This window comes from Syngnathoides biaculeatus, chromosome 15, assembly GCF_019802595.1.
Source record: "Syngnathoides biaculeatus isolate LvHL_M chromosome 15, ASM1980259v1, whole genome shotgun sequence".
Classification (NCBI taxonomy): domain Eukaryota; kingdom Metazoa; phylum Chordata; class Actinopteri; order Syngnathiformes; family Syngnathidae; genus Syngnathoides; species Syngnathoides biaculeatus.
In genome coordinates, this window is record NC_084654.1 from 7,018,459 (window position 1) to 7,034,226 (window position 15,768).

General features: G+C 40.5%; 1 protein-coding gene across 6 annotated transcripts in view; it reads right to left on the bottom strand.

The window, feature by feature from the left end:
* Window positions 1–15,768, bottom strand: part of alk (ALK receptor tyrosine kinase) — a 453,734-nt gene that overhangs the window by 91,524 nt on the left and 346,442 nt on the right. For all 6 annotated transcript variants that reach the window (XM_061844090.1, XM_061844089.1, XM_061844092.1 and 3 more), the window contains 4 exons: window positions 14,316–14,444; window positions 10,498–10,601; window positions 4,826–4,998; window positions 3,528–3,628 (listed from right to left, as the gene is read on the bottom strand). In XM_061844090.1, coding sequence (XP_061700074.1) covers window positions 3,528–3,628; window positions 4,826–4,998; window positions 10,498–10,601; window positions 14,316–14,444 — 507 coding nt within the window. The remainder of the gene's footprint in view (window positions 1–3,527; window positions 3,629–4,825; window positions 4,999–10,497; window positions 10,602–14,315; window positions 14,445–15,768) is intronic.

A 15,768-nucleotide genomic window follows, 5' to 3' on the forward strand; every position in this document is an offset into this window, starting at 1 on the left:
TTGTTAGGCCATTAGGGCCAGCAAGGCCTTTTCTGCTGCACAAAACACCATTTGAAGCCGCAATTTACATTTAGAACCTTCTAACTGAATCTGTATTTGTTTTGTTGTTTTTTGTTATTTGTTTGCCAACATTGGTAATTTGGACACGTATCAGCACAAGACGAAGCGGCCTATGGAGCAGCTGACTTGATCAGCAGCACAAGCTGATAGAGGAGTAACTGGAGATGGTGTGAGGGGAGGCAGAAGTGAACTTTTCATTATGAACTATGACAAATTGATTGTCTTTACTTTTATGAAGTAAAATGTTAAGTCAGAAATAACCTTTTGAAAATAGAACTTTAAGCATGGCTGTTTCACCATAAGGTGGCACGGTGGCACAACTGTAGTGTTGGCCTCAGAGTGTTTTCTACACTAGTCAATCAGTGTTTGCCATCGTCCACGAAATAGAAGGTTAGCTTGCTAAGTAATGAAAGGCTAGTGCCGCTAAACAAATCCGAGTATGCTACTCCATAATTTTGTTGGCAGAGGCATTAGGAGGCTTTATCACAATACAATACAGCTGCAAAAGTAGATGACACTTGTCAACATGAAATGAAAGAGTTTATGTCAGTACATTAGAAATGATACTTGGAGAAAGTATAGCACCGACATCATCCACAGATTGTCCTGTCATGATCAAATCACTATATCATTTTATCATCATTTTCCTGAATGTTTTTCAACTTTAATGTTGAACTTGATCAAGGTGATGCACTAAAACAATATGTAGTCATTCATTTGATTGGAAAATTGAAGGGTTTTCCAGCAAGCAGGTGTCACTTAGTTTGCACAAGATGAATGAATTTTCTGTTCGATCACATTCCTTATTTATTAGTTATTATAATTAATGAATTATGTGAAAATCAAGTGAGATACATGAGATACACAAATCATGTGTATGTTTTAACATACTTTTGTAGTTTATTTTTTCTTCGTAAATCTGCTGATTAACTTGACCTGGTTGTCCGATTTATATTCGCTGCAGAGATTCTGCGGCATTACTATTCCTGTCACATATCAAACATGTATCTTGAGGAAGGAAGAGATGGAAGAGTCTTGCACTCTTAACCTTTTGTTCTCCAGCCAGACAGGGATGTCATCTTACTCCTGTTTTCCCCGTTTTTAAAATAGAAAATCTTTTTTTTTCACATCATTCAGAGAGAGGTGAATGATATGAAATCTTCACCATCTAATGGTTCAACAGAGACATCATTATGGTAACATTTTCAAAATTTTGCCCAAGAATTGGATGTAAATACAACCTGATGTTACCAAACGACCAATATGTGAAAAAGGAGAAAATAAATAGTGGTTTATACATCACACCATATCAGAACAAAGCCCTTTGTGTTGAGAAATTAGAAACATAATAGCTTGTCCGTCTCAAACGAGCTGTCCATTTTTAAACTGATTTTTAATCTGTTGCGAAAAGGTAATTCTCAGCACAATTTGTTTAATGCTTGTCTTTCACTTATTTACATAATCAGTATTTCCTTCATCCATTCATCTTCCACTTATTAGTTGCCAGGTTGCAGAGACAGCAGCCTCAGCAGAGAGTCCCAGACCTCCCTTTCCTCTGTCCTTTTTATGGAGCTCTTCCAGAGTCCTTCCCAGGCTATCTAAGAGACAATGTCCTGAGCATCTCCTGGGTCTTCCATGGGAACTTCTCCGGGTTGAACATTCCTAGAACGTCTTACTAGGACTCTGCAGGATGCGGAGGAGTAGGGACTCTACTCTGAGCCCCTTCTGGATGACTGAGCTTCTCACCCTACCCCGAGGAAAGAGCCTGAACCCACTGCAGAAGAGACTCCTTTCAAACAATTGAATCTACAGCTCTTGACTACAGGCTAAGGTAGAAAATGAGAAAAGAAAGGTGGATGCAGAGTCTGCATCAATGCAGATGCTGTGCTGATTTGCTTGTAGTTTTCCTTTCATTGTTCGAATAACCTAAGATACTTAAACCTCACAACAAGGGGAAGGATCTCCTCCCTGAAATACAGAGGGCACTCTGCCATTTTCCAGCAAAGGAGAGATCTCAGATTTGAAGGTGTCGATTTTCAACCCAGCCACTTCACACTCTGCTGTGAACTGCTCCTGTAAGAGTTGACCATCACAGCTTGGTCAAACTAAATGAACCACATTACTTGAAAAAATCAGATTCCCTCAACACCTTGGCTGCACCTAGAAGTGCTCTCCATAAAAGTTAAAAACGGACCAAACACAGACTTTAATTGAACAGGGACTGAACAGCCCATATAAGGTGGTCTAGAGGTTTCTTTCTCAGGTGGTCAAAAGGTTTACTCACATGTGCACGCTGACATCACTATGAACATAGTGAATTATGAACATGCATGCATGTGCACACAATTTGCTCTCTGCATTTTACCCGTCTCAGTAAACACACACACACACACACACACACACACACACACACACACACACACACACACACACACACTCACACACACACTTGTTAGTTGAAGACACTGTAACAGAGCTGGCTTGGAAGGAGTCCAGGCTATCTGTGTCTCGCTCAAGGACACCATAGCTGTGAGACCAGTCAGGGACTTCAACTTAGGTCCCCCATGGTGGCAGGTGATGATCTTAACCTTTGGGCAACAGCTGCCTTTAAACTTGAGGGTAACCTTTGTGTGCAATTTTGAAAACGTGTTGCAATTCTTGTCCAACTCAGAGGTGTCACTACAGCTGTTATTGGCTAGTATTCCACCGGGTGTAGTTTCCTCTGCACATTTTGGTCATTTCTGGTAGCTGCTTTTCCTTTCCTTTCCGTAAAAAAGAACAAAACAACAACAATGGAGACCATGGAAAAATGTCTGCTTGAACAAATGGAACTACATGACCAGATGAAATGTTTAATTATATTGCAAAACTGATCAAGAAGGTGCCAGCATAGGAAGTATGTGGAGCCGGTAGGAATGACAAATACGTCATCACAGCATGTGACTAAAACAGACCAATGAAAAGAGATGGGCTCCGTGGCTTTCTCCGCACATCAAGTTTTTTCGATCTTTGCACGGCAAACTATACAAAAGCTATGTGGAGGTACTGCGTGGGGCAATGTGTGGGTCACGTGATGCAATGCAGGCTTTGTTGACCATGCTACTACAGGGGTGTAAAGTTGACTAACTAAAAAAATAAATAACTCCTTGTATCACCCCCTACAGGACTGTGTCTATGTGGGTTTTCTCTGGGTACTCCGATTTCCTCTCACATCTCAAAGACATGCATGGTAAGTTATCAAAAGACTCGAAATTACCCGAATGTGTAACGGGAGTGGAAATGGTTGTTTGCTAATATGTGCACTTTGACTGGGTAGAAACCAGTTCAGGTATCCCACCTCCTGTCAGCAGTTAGCTGAGATAGGCTCCAGCATGCCTGCGATCCTTGTGAGGATAAGCAGTACAGAAAATAGATGGATGGCATTACTTCCAAAAAAAGTCTGAAATAAAATAAAAATGAATACTCACATGCTAAGAAGCAGTCAAAACTGAAAGAAATGTTGTCAAGTGCGACAATGGACACAAGCCCAGATCCAGGTCCCTCTTCTGAGCTGAAAAGAAGCCAGAACCTGTGGAGGACAGCGGACTTTAAACTACCATATAACTTGCAAAAAGGTTTGACAGCTCTGGAAGGAATTGAGACAAGGAGAAATTAGTGCGCCTTTTGAATGAAAGTCATTAAGTCGCACATGAGTTTTGGTCAAGAATTCTGGCAAACTACCTGTCAGTGATTGGAATTTCATTATCTGCTGCTTTAATTTTTAAATACAGACATCATTCCATATTTGAGAGGTAACACATACTTGTCATTATAATGTCATACATCAATCCACAATTAATTTGGACATAGATGTTTAAACATCAATGGGACTACCTGTACATCTGTGGGTCATGAGGGTAAATATAGTTGGAATACTTGTGTGACGTTTCATTATCTTTTTTTCATTAAGATGTCCAACTTAAATTTGTCATTTTTTCTAGGTAAGGCATTTTAGTTTATCTTTTACATACCAATGAGCCTACTTGTTTGTACTGTGTTTAGGTTTATTGTTGGTCTGGTCATGGTCTGACTGTGGTCAGCACTTTGAGCTATACTTACAAGTTCTACAAAAGGTCACTTTGCAAAGACTTTAAGGTTCACCTGATGGTTGCAAACATGACACTCTAATTTAGAACATAAGCACTACTGGCTAGATAACCCAGAATGAAAAATTAACCACTCTCAGTGGAGCAGGATTATCTGAGCTTGAATGGCAAAGAAACCACCAGTCAGGGAAACGAAGATGCAATGCTTTATGTGGGTTTCTTTTTCCCTTTCTTCTTCTGTCTGTTTAGCTTTAATTGATCTCCTCTTTGAGGGGAATTCAGGGACAAAGCTAATTGTAAGGCAGCAGGATGAATCCTTGTGTATTGATTTCAACACTGTATCACAGTCAAGCAAAATAAAAAAGGAAGCGACAATTTTCTACACATGGCACTTCCATTGTGTGTGCACTGTAGTCTATGGGATTTGTGAATGTCATGTAGTTGAGAAAGAATGGAATAGAATTGCTTTAAAAATGCATTTATGAGAGAAACAGACCAAGATGAATTTATTGGTCCAGACCTCCATTGCCTTGTCACCACCCAAGTATTTATATATGTGTGATGGACAGTTGCAATGGGACTTGATGAGTGCTTAAATCTAAAACCAATCTGATGCCTTGAGAATACTTCAAACATTCTGTCTTGAAATAATCAAGCAGTGACACTGATGGGTGTCGTACCAGTCAGCCAGCCCATAAAGTGGAACTGTGATGAGTTTCCAGCCTCTGTCAGATGTAGTTTCGCTGGCTGAGTGCCACACTTGGCGCTGGTCCTTGGGGCCCGTGCTGTTCTCTGCTATCCACAAAGACAACGCCCCTTTCTGTATACTTCCAGAACACACCCAAAACCGAACCTGTGGCAAACATACAATACACGCATGCAATTCTTGTAAAACATGGCAACCACAGTGATCTATGTAACAGTTCCAGTGCCACGAGATACATCAAACAATATAAAGAATTAAGCCCATCTACTATTATATAATAACAACACAGTGGCACCTTAATTTATGAGTTTCTTTTTTTTCCAGACCAAGCTTATAACTCACTATACTCATGTATTTAATAAATGATTGATTTAAATTAATTGAACTGAATTGAAATGACATTAATCCATTGTAGCCACCCCGAAAAACCCACCACAATTTTTGGTACATGTTTTTCATAATGGGAAATTATTTTGCACTGTATAGGAAACATACATACAAACAAACATTTGAAATAATATCCTGAATTTGTATATTAGGGTTAGCTTACCAATTCTGCACATATAAAATCAAAACAATAACAAAAGGAAAAAAAACTATAGTCTTTTATGTGTGCCTTTGAAGGTCATGGTCTACTGAGTGGCATAATGCAGGCCTATGGGACTCACAAGCCAGTGCAAACTGTAGGCCTGACCCAAGCTTGGATAAATGCAGATGGTTGGTTAGGAAGGGCATCTGGCTTAAAACTTTGCCAAATAAATATGAGCGTTCATCTAAAGAATTCCATACCAGATTGACCGTGGCCAGAGTTAACGTCAACCCCCGACGCTGTTAACCTGCAGGGCGCCTGTCAAAATTCAACTACTGTGGGTCGAAGATGAAAGAGAGGTGGCAAGCTGGAACTTGGGCAGAAAAAAAGAGAAAAGCACAGAGCCTACATCTGAATGTGGGGACTTTGGATGTTGAGACTATGACGGGGGGAAAAAAAGTTGACATTATGACTGGGAGGAAGGTTGATAATATTTTGTGTAAAGGAGAGCAGGTGGAAAGGCAGTAAGGGTAGATGTTTCGGGGCTGGATTTAAAATATTTTGCCCTGGTGTGGGTAGGAAGAAAATGGAGTGGGGGTTATTCTAAAGGAAGAGTTTGCTAAGAATGTTTTGAAGGTGAAAAGCCTATGAAATCAAGTGATGAGGTTGAAACTTGAAATTGAGGGTGTTATGTATAAAGTGATTATCGGCTATGCCCCACAGGCTGGATGTGACCTTGTGGTGAAAGAAATTCTTGAAGGAGCTAGACGAAATAGTTATGAGAATCGCAGATAGCCAGAGAGTCGTGAATAGTGCAGATTTTAATGGACTTGTTGGTCAAGGAAGCAGAAGTGATGAAGAAGTGATGGGTAAATTTGGCAAACAAGAAAGGAGCTTGGTGGGACAGATGGGATGGTGGTGAACTTTGCCAAAAGGATGGAAATGGCTGAAGTGAACTTTTGTTTCCCGGAAGAGGCATATATATAAAAGTGAAGAGCAGAGGTAGAACAATGCAGGTGGATTGCATCTTGTGTAGACGATGTAATCTGAAGGAGGTTACTGAATGTAAGATAGTGGAGGTTGAAAGTGTGGCTGGATCGCATAGGATGATGGTGTGTAAGATGAGTCTTTCGTTGGGAAGGAACATTAAGACGACAAAGCATGAGAAAAAACAAGAGTTTTCAACCTGGATTTAAAAGCATTCACACTTGGTGCTGACCTCACGTCTATTGGAAATTTATTCCATTTGTGTGCAGCATAATCGCTAAATACTGCTTCACTATGTTTGCTGTGGAATCTGCTCTCCACTATTAGACCTGAGTCAGTCAATCTCAGAGCTCTACTGGTTTGTATTCCGTAAGCATTTCTTTTATGTATTCAGGACCTGAATTATTTAGTGATTTATAGACCAGTAGCAGAACTTTAAAGTCTATTCTAAAGTTGACTGGAAGCCAGTGCAAAGACTTTAGGATTGGAGTTATATGCTCTGACCACTTTGTTTTAGTCAGAATGCGAGCTGCAGCATTCTGAATGAGTGGCAGCTATTTAATACTCTTTTTAGGAGTCCAGTCAGAAGGCCATTAGAGTAGTCAGGTCTACTTGAGATGAAAGCATGGATTAGCTTTTCCTGGTCTGCTTGACACATAAAAGATTTCACTCTAGATATGTCCTTCAGGTGGTAGAAGGCAGTATTGTGATTTATTTGATATGATCAATCAATCAATCAATCAACCAATCAATCAATCAATCAATCAATCAATCAATCAATCAATCAATCAATCAATCAATCAATCAATCAATCAATCAATCAAAACACCAAGGTTTCGGACTTGGTCTTTCTTTTTTACAGAGTCCAGGTGTTTACTAACAGCAATTCTCTTTTCTTTTGTCCTGGCTCATCCAGTTATTTATCTGATTTAGACAGTGGCATAATACCTCAATTGAACTGTAGTCATCTGGAGATACTGCTAAATATAACTGTGTGTCATCTGCATAGTTATGGTAGTCAAAATTAAAGTTTTGAAGAATTTGACCAAAGGGTAGCATATACAGGCTGAACAGGAGAGGTCCAAGAACTGACCCTTGAGGGACCCCATAGGTCATTGCCATTCGCTGAGATCTAGCATCTCAAATTGTCACAAAGACCGGCTCAAAGCAGACAGAAAGAGCTTCCATAAGACCTGATCACTATCGCCAAGGTGATCAGAGAGACAGGCAGGAGAGTACTTGGTGTATATTCTCACAGGAAGGGGGAAAAAGAGACTTCGTGGTGGAATCTGACAGCAAAGGAAATCATACAAGGAAAGATGTTGGCTTGGAATAAGTGGGACAAGGAGAACGAATTCACCAAGATGGGACACAGGGAAAAGGTAGTGGTGGCAAAGGCTAAACAAGAGGTAGACGAAGACATGTACACTAAGTTGGACACTAAAGAAGGAGAGAAGTATCTCTACAGGTTTGCTGGACAGAATGATAAAGATGGGAAGATGTGCAGGAGGTGAGTAAAGATAGAGATGGAAATGTGTTGACTGATGGCAGTGGTGTACTGGATAGATGTGAACAATACAAGAGTTGATGAATGAGGAAAATGAGAAAGAAGATGACATTCCTGTGGAAGCATGGAAACATCTCTGAGATGGCTGTGGAGTTCATGACCAGATTGTTCAAAATAATTATAGCGGGTGAGAAGATGCTTGAGGAATGGAGGAAAAGTCTGCCAGTCCCCATTTTTAAGAACAAATGTGATGTGCAGAGCAATGGGAACTCCAGACAAATGAACGTCATGAGCCACCCAATGAAGTTATGGGAAAGAGTACTTTAGGCCAGACTCAGGACTGATGTGAATATTTGCAAGGAACAGTATGATTTCATGCCAAGAATGAGTACCACAGATGCATTATTTGCCTTGGTGGAAAAGTATAAAGGTCAGAAGGACCTACATGTTGTCATTGTAGATCTAGAGAATAGCTATGACAGAATACCCAGAACTATGACACTGCATGCAGATGTTATGGTGTTCGTACATCAGGGTAGCTCTGTTCATGTCTTTTTTTCTTTTGATTTATGTTCCGTAAGATTGACAAAGATTTCCTATATGACATTTCACATGCCTGCTGAGTAATTCAAATTCCCATCAGAGATTTAAATTAATCCCACAAAATTGTGAAACTTGACTGTAGGTGAGAGTGGGAATGAAGATTGCTTTTTGGCTCAGCTTTCACTTCACTATGGCAGTCCGATACAGTGACCTCACTAATTATTTTGGATGTCGCAACCATGGTGTCTGATTTAAGAAGATTGTAACATAGATTCTTTACCATCGGCTGCGAACTGTCCCAGCAAATGTTGAAGGTAACAACCTGATGAGGCCATCAGAACAACATCATTCCCAAAAAAATAGAAGAACTAGACATACTCTCCATCCTAGCTCCAAGTAATTTCTAGTGGTGGATATCCAGCTCCTATTAACATTTTACAGGTCTGGAAGTAACAAGCCAGACCATGTACTCCTGGATCTACCCCCAAAGAACTTTGCAAGGGATGCTAGTCATTCCGAGTCAGCAAAGCCCGTGTGGACCAGTTTTGCAAACTCCCATGCACCCTTAAATCTTAGGGAGGGTAACTTACTTCCTTAAGTACCATAGAAACATAACGAGAAGCTTTGACAAGGATCGGAAAATAGGAACAAAGAAACCAGGCACAACAAAAAGAATAATTAAAAACAAAACAAGTGGTGACAACCCGAGGGAAGGAACTGCCTGGCTGACACAAAAGGGCATAATAGATGAGACCAAGAGAAGCTAATGACACAATGAGCAGCGTGAGACTGACAAAGGTAAAGTCAAGAAGGCAGGGAAAAAACACATTCTAAAGGTGTCAAAACCAACATTTAAAGGTGGTAAATCACACTCGCATCTTGAGTGATTATCTTAAGACAGACAGACCTGAAAAACAACAGAAACAAATGTGACAATGCAAACAACTGTAAAGTTAAAGGAACAAATTGCTCTATAATAGGGTCTTGTAGTGTGGAAAAATGATGAATGCCACATTCCTCTTGAGACATTTTCCCACCCTATCAATTGGGTGTATGAGGCCCAATGTTTTATGTGGACAATATGATCAAACAACACAAGCAGCTCTCCAATGATTCAGCGATCAACAGAATTCAACCAGGAGGGTGACTGGGGTTGTTTTGCATCAACACCACTTTTGCATACCTCTCCACAAATTAATCTAATTTAGTTGTTTCCTGAAGGGATATAGTCAAACTAATCTGGCCTGAAAACACACAGGGCATAGCACAAATTAAACTGCAAGAAGAAAACAGCTCTCAAGCTTGCCAACAAGCATTGCTTGCTAGTGTGTCCCTCAACAGCATTTCATTAAAGCCAAACACATCATTCTTGTTTCACCATTTCACTGGAAAAGAGGCTTGCTTCATTCTGATAAGCGTGACACAGAAAGGCAGCACAACCGGAAAAATGAATATAACATCTTTTTTGTCAAGCGCTTCATTATCCATCACAATTTAAGGTGCTTATCATCCTTTGTGAAACCAGATGGGGACTTGAAAATGGATGAACATGCGGTGGACATCGGGCATGACATGAAAGTGAGCTGTGCTAATTCCCAAAATGGATATCATTAATATGCAGTAGTTTTCCAGGAGCACACAGGCCCGAATGAACAGCACCAATTCAATGTTTGGAAAGGTATTTAGTTTCTTAATCTGGAATCACCTTTTTTCTTTGGTTCGTATTATGAGACAAAAGAGAAAATCTGTGATGGTACAGCACTGTCTACAACATGCCTGTCCACAAAAATCCCGCATTGTATTTACAATATGGGGGGCGTGCTTTGCTCGTATTGCTTTGCTCTTTTTAATATGTACATTACATATTTCCATCAAATTCAAATTGTTTCTAGGCATTTCTCCTGGTTGTAGGCATTTCTAGCTAAATTGTGGGAGTGTTCAAGCACCCTTTGATTGAACGCCAGCATCCCTAAACATGGAGAGATTTATTTTGACTATATCTCTCTTAAGTGTATAACCATACAGTATTTAGTTTAAATGTAATCATTCAGTGAGAAATAGAATGTAATTATGTGCTCACCGTGCATGGGGAGTTTCTTAAAGGAGGTGGAAAGAGAGGACTCCTTAGTAATGCGGAGAGACGTTGGCCTTTGAACTGGTTCCTCTCCAAACTGAGTGTTGCACCTTTTCAACAAAAACACTTCCATTATTATACAGTGGAACACATCAAAAATGAAACCTGGTACATTTCTCAAAAATGGGCACAATGGCCGTTGTGACAAAGTGACTTTAACCCGTGACTAAGGTTCAAAAATCTTATCAACTGTGCATTCATTGCATTTGATTAGGCTGCATGTTGAGAGAGTCAGAAAGGCAGGCAGGAGAGTACTTGGGGTGTCTTCTGGTCGGAAAGGGGAGAAGGAGACTTGGTGGTGGAACCCAAAAATTCAGGAAGTCATCCAAGGAAAGAGATTAGCGAAGAAGAAGTGGGACACGGAGAGGACTGAGGAGAGGCGGAAGGAATACATTGAGATGTACTGTAGGGAAAAGGTAGAGGTGGCAAAGGCTAAACAAGAGGCATATGATGACATGTACTCCAGGTTGGAGACGAAAAAAAGAGAAAAGGATCTGTACAGGTTGGCCAGACAGAGGGATAGAGATGGGACGGATGTGCATCAAGTAAAGGTGATTAAGGATAGCGATGGAAATGTGTTGACTGGTGCAAGTAGTGTGCTAAGTAGATGGAAAGAGTACTTTGAGAAGTTAATGAATGAAGAAAATGGGAGAGAAGGTAGAGTAGAAGAGGCAAGCATGAAGGACCAACAAGTGGCAATATTAGTAAGGGAGAAGTTAGAAAGGCACTGAACAGAATGAAAAATGGAAAGACAGTTGGTCCTGGACATACGCGTGGACGTATCTAAAGTATTTGGAGAGGTGGTTGTGGAGTTTTTGACCAACTTATTCAATAGAATGCTAGCAGGAGAGAAGATACCGGAAGAATGGAGGAAAAGTGTGCTAGTCCCCATTTATAAGAACAAAGATGATGTTCAGGACCGTGGAAACTACAGAGGAATAAAGATAATGAGCCACACAATGAAGTTATGGGAAAGAGTAGTGGAGGCTAGACTCAGGACGGAAGTAAGTATCTGTGAGCTACAGTATGATTTCATGCCTAGTACCAAAGAAAAGAAATATGTTAGAATAGTACAGGACATGTATGAGGGCAGCAGAACACCAGTGAGATGTGCCGTAGGTGTGTCAGAAGAATTTAAGGTGGAGGTGGGACTGCAGGGTTGCTGAGTCCCTTCCTGTTTGAATGTATGTGCGTGAATGAGAGGGATATAAGAGATAGCGAGGGTGGATGACAATACAGGGCAATGGTGAGTGTGGTAAGGAAGTGAAAAAACGGGTCCAAGCAGGATGGAATAGTCGGCGGAAGGTGTCTGGTGTTCTATGTGACAGAAGAGTCTTCGCTAGGATGAAGGACAAAGTTTATAAAACAGTGGTGAGGCCAGCCATGATGTACGGATTAGAGACGGTGGGTCTGAAGATACAACAGGAAGCAGAACTGGAGGTGGCAGAAATGAAGATGCTGAGGTTCTCACTTGGAGTGAGCAGGTTGGATAGGATTACAAATGAGCTCATTAGCGCAATAGCCAAAGTTGGATGTTTTGGAGACAAGCTGAGAGAGAGCAGACTTAGATGGTTTGAACATGTTCAGAGGAGAGAGAGTGAGTATATTGGTAAAAGGGTGCTGAGGATGGCGCTGCTCGGTAAAAGAGCGAGAGGAAGACCAAAGGAAAGGTTGATGGATGTTGTGAGGGAGGACATGAGGACAGTGGGTGTTAGAGAGGAAGATGCACGAGATAGGCTTAAATGGAAAAAGATGACACGCTGTGGCGACCCCTAACGGGACAAGCTGAAAGATAAAGAAGACTGCATGTTGCAACTGTTATCTCTAGCGAGACTTGAGAAAGGGACAACTTCTGTCTGACAAAGTTTTTATTTATTTCACATCAGTTGATCTAGCAATTAAAGATGACTTCAAAGTTCTGCAATCACGCACTTCTCCTTTTTTTTTTTTTTTTTTAAGTCTCGGAGCCTAGTTTCCACCATGAATGAAATTTTGGTTCGGTTCTGCAGAGTTGGATATTTTTTCAACTTCAAAAGATGGGAAATATATCAAAATATATGATGCATAGCTCTTTTCAGCACCACACTAATTGTGGATTAAGCAGAGTGTTCAAATTCTTTACTGGTGAAGAGATTTATGAAGTCTGTTAAATGGGAAACAGATTCTGCAACTGGATGGGATATAATAGATTGCTCTCCAATATTTACAATTCAGTCAGAGTTTACACTCAGTGTGTTTACATACATAGTAAAGCAACAGAAGCAGTTAAGCAAAGGGCGTTGGGCATGCTTTATCCCATCTGACATCGAAAATCTGGTGCCTTTGGCTAGTGTGATTGCGTTGATACATACTCATATTTGACACACTTAAAAGGCGTGAGTTAATCCGGCTTGAATTGTCGTGCATTTGAACAGTAAATTGTAGACTTGTTATCAAGTTAATGTAATGCAATCATTCCTTGCCAGTTAATAATAACTGCTGCCTTGTATAATATAAATGAATAATACAACTAGGAATACACACGGTCATACAGGCACATGCCTACATGGCTTGTACTAAATGTGGTTGCTCGTCTTTCAGTTATTTATCAATGAAAACTCCCCAAGCACACAATTAATGAGCACACAATTAATGAACAGAGCTGCTAGAAATAATCCAGTTAGAACCCAGCAATGCACGTGCAGTTTATATGTCATGATTCATGAAAACGGTACCCAGGTCGGTTATTAATCTAAACAGCCACCTTGCACAAACAAAATGAACATCCCAGGCCAGGTGTGGACAACCAAAGACATTAAATCAGAGTGGGGGGATTAAATTATTAACTGTTGAATGACTACTCTAACTCAGATTGCTTTCAGCAGTTAATATTGCATGTTTTACTGTTTATGCAAAAACAGATGGCACCAATGGACAATGGCTTTTCCATGCTGGCTTCTTATAGTCTTTTTACAGTCAGTTCTTGAGGAAAAAATTGTGGATCAGATTTTCTCATTATCCTTGTCGCCTTTTTCACTACAGTTACAGCTCTGCTTGGTATTGATTCTTTTCTACAGGGAAAAGCAGGTTTAACTCAGCGGCACCATTGCTGTACTTAATCAGCCAGGATTCCAAACTTCCCAAGCTGATACCATATGAATACATAAACTACTCTTGTTTGCTCTTTGGAAGACCAGATGGGTTAATGTCACTATATTGTAACATTTGAGGACACACTGCTACAAATTACCAAAATGTCATTGCACCTACATTATTTTTCCACAGTCCTAATTTTGCTGCAGCGGTCTGCCTTGCTGATGCACAAAGTCTCCTCTCAAACTAAATGTTTCTACTTAACATTGCCAACAGTCATTCATGTCATTCAACATTTATGTTCAATATGTTTTTTTTTTTTGTAGTTTCCAACAGTACTGTATCCAAGTGGAAATCAAACCTCCCGGTGAGCAGAATTGAGTTGAGTAAAAAAGCGCCATCATTCCAATCAACTCGGATTTGTTTTTTTTACCTGCTGCAATAGTGTTTTCTAACTGGATTCGTAAATTGTGTTACATGCCTAAGAGAAATTCATTTTGTCTCAAATATGTGGAAAGTGCATATTATTATTGAAGTTGTAAAAATCCAGATCAGGGTTTATTGTTCAAATCAAATAAGCTGATCCAAACGTGGTCTTGGAATCGTGTCTTTAAACTATAAAGTCAAAAAACAACAACAACAAAAAACAAAACATCAGGACACATGACTTCAACAGATTATGTCTAGGGCACCTGAGGATAGGCAGCTCAGTCTAGTAGCCTTGGATGGTGATTGGAGTCTTCTCCAGGGGACGCCCATTATCGACTGCCAACTGCACTCATCCTCTTCAAAAGAGCAGTAGCTGCCATTGAGGAAGTGGCCTGGAGAGACACAGGAGAGCGTATACTGTATCATGACAAGAGAGCAATGATAATAATAATAATGGGTGGGCTGTATATAATGAGTAGACAGCCCCAGTAGGGGAGGATGAGTAAAGCGGTACTATCAGGAGGGAAAAAGGACTACGTGGAGACTTGCGATTAACAACGTGAGCCACAGTGAAGATGGGATTGTTCAGGTAGAGGTTTTAGTATAGTGGTCCAGGGGACTGATTGTGTTGTTGAAATTTAGGTTGGGTGTGTAGAGTGGAACCAGAAACAGCTCAAGAAAAAGAAGAAGAAAATTGAAAAGGCCCACGTCAAGGAGATTGGAGACTGGAGGGGAATTGAGGGCGCTCAGGAAGCACTACAGTGTGTTTTGGGGGTGACGTTCAAGAGAATGGCATGTGCTGCTGAAGCATTTTGGCAGCTGATTGCTGGGATATTTTAGTGGCTTGAGCAGCCCATCAAATGCATCCCTCTGGAACCACAAGAGGAGGTGAATTTGCAGTCCGTCTCGCCTCATTTCCACAGAGCCATCATTGAAAAGTGTGAATGCTTTTATTTCCAACAAGATTTTTACCTCCCTTGTTTGTCTAAGTAAATGACTACATAAATCAAATACAACTTAGACAGGGTAAATGTTCTCATAGCCCTTGTCAAAGAGATTTCTTGATTATTTCATTTTTTCACTTGCACAATTCATTTTTTGGCTGTTTTCAGATAACAGTGGGCAATTGAATGCATGACGTGGCTAAGTAGGTGCCTCAGACAACTATGAAGGTGGGCCATTGTGAAGTAACAAAATACAAAGATACAAATTGGGCAATGCTGACAGAGCTCATGGCCTTTTCTTTATGGTTTTGGGTGTTGTTGTGATTGTTTTGTTCCTTAGATATTTTTTCTTAGATGTTTGATGTTCCTTTTATACTGAGAGACTGTGAGTGGCCATTACTTATAAAATTGTTTTGCTTTGTGATAAAAGTGGAGGGTAAGACAAAGCATCATTAAGAAAATGGCATTGTAATGGGCACATGGAGACCTCAGTCGTGGAAAAAGAAAGAGAATGTTAAAAAAAGTAAACAAAAAAAGAGATCTACTTAAAGGGATTCTGTGTGGAGTTTCCAAGTTCTCCCTGTGCCAGCGTGGGTTTTCTCCAGGCAATCTAGTTTCCTCCCACATCCCAAAACATGCGTTAATCGTAATGGTTGATTGTCTCTATGTGTCCTGTGATTGGCTGGTAACCAGTTCAGGGTATACCCCGCCTCCTGTATAAAGATTGCTGGGATAGCCTCCAGAACTCCAGTGACCCTTGTGAGGATGAGCG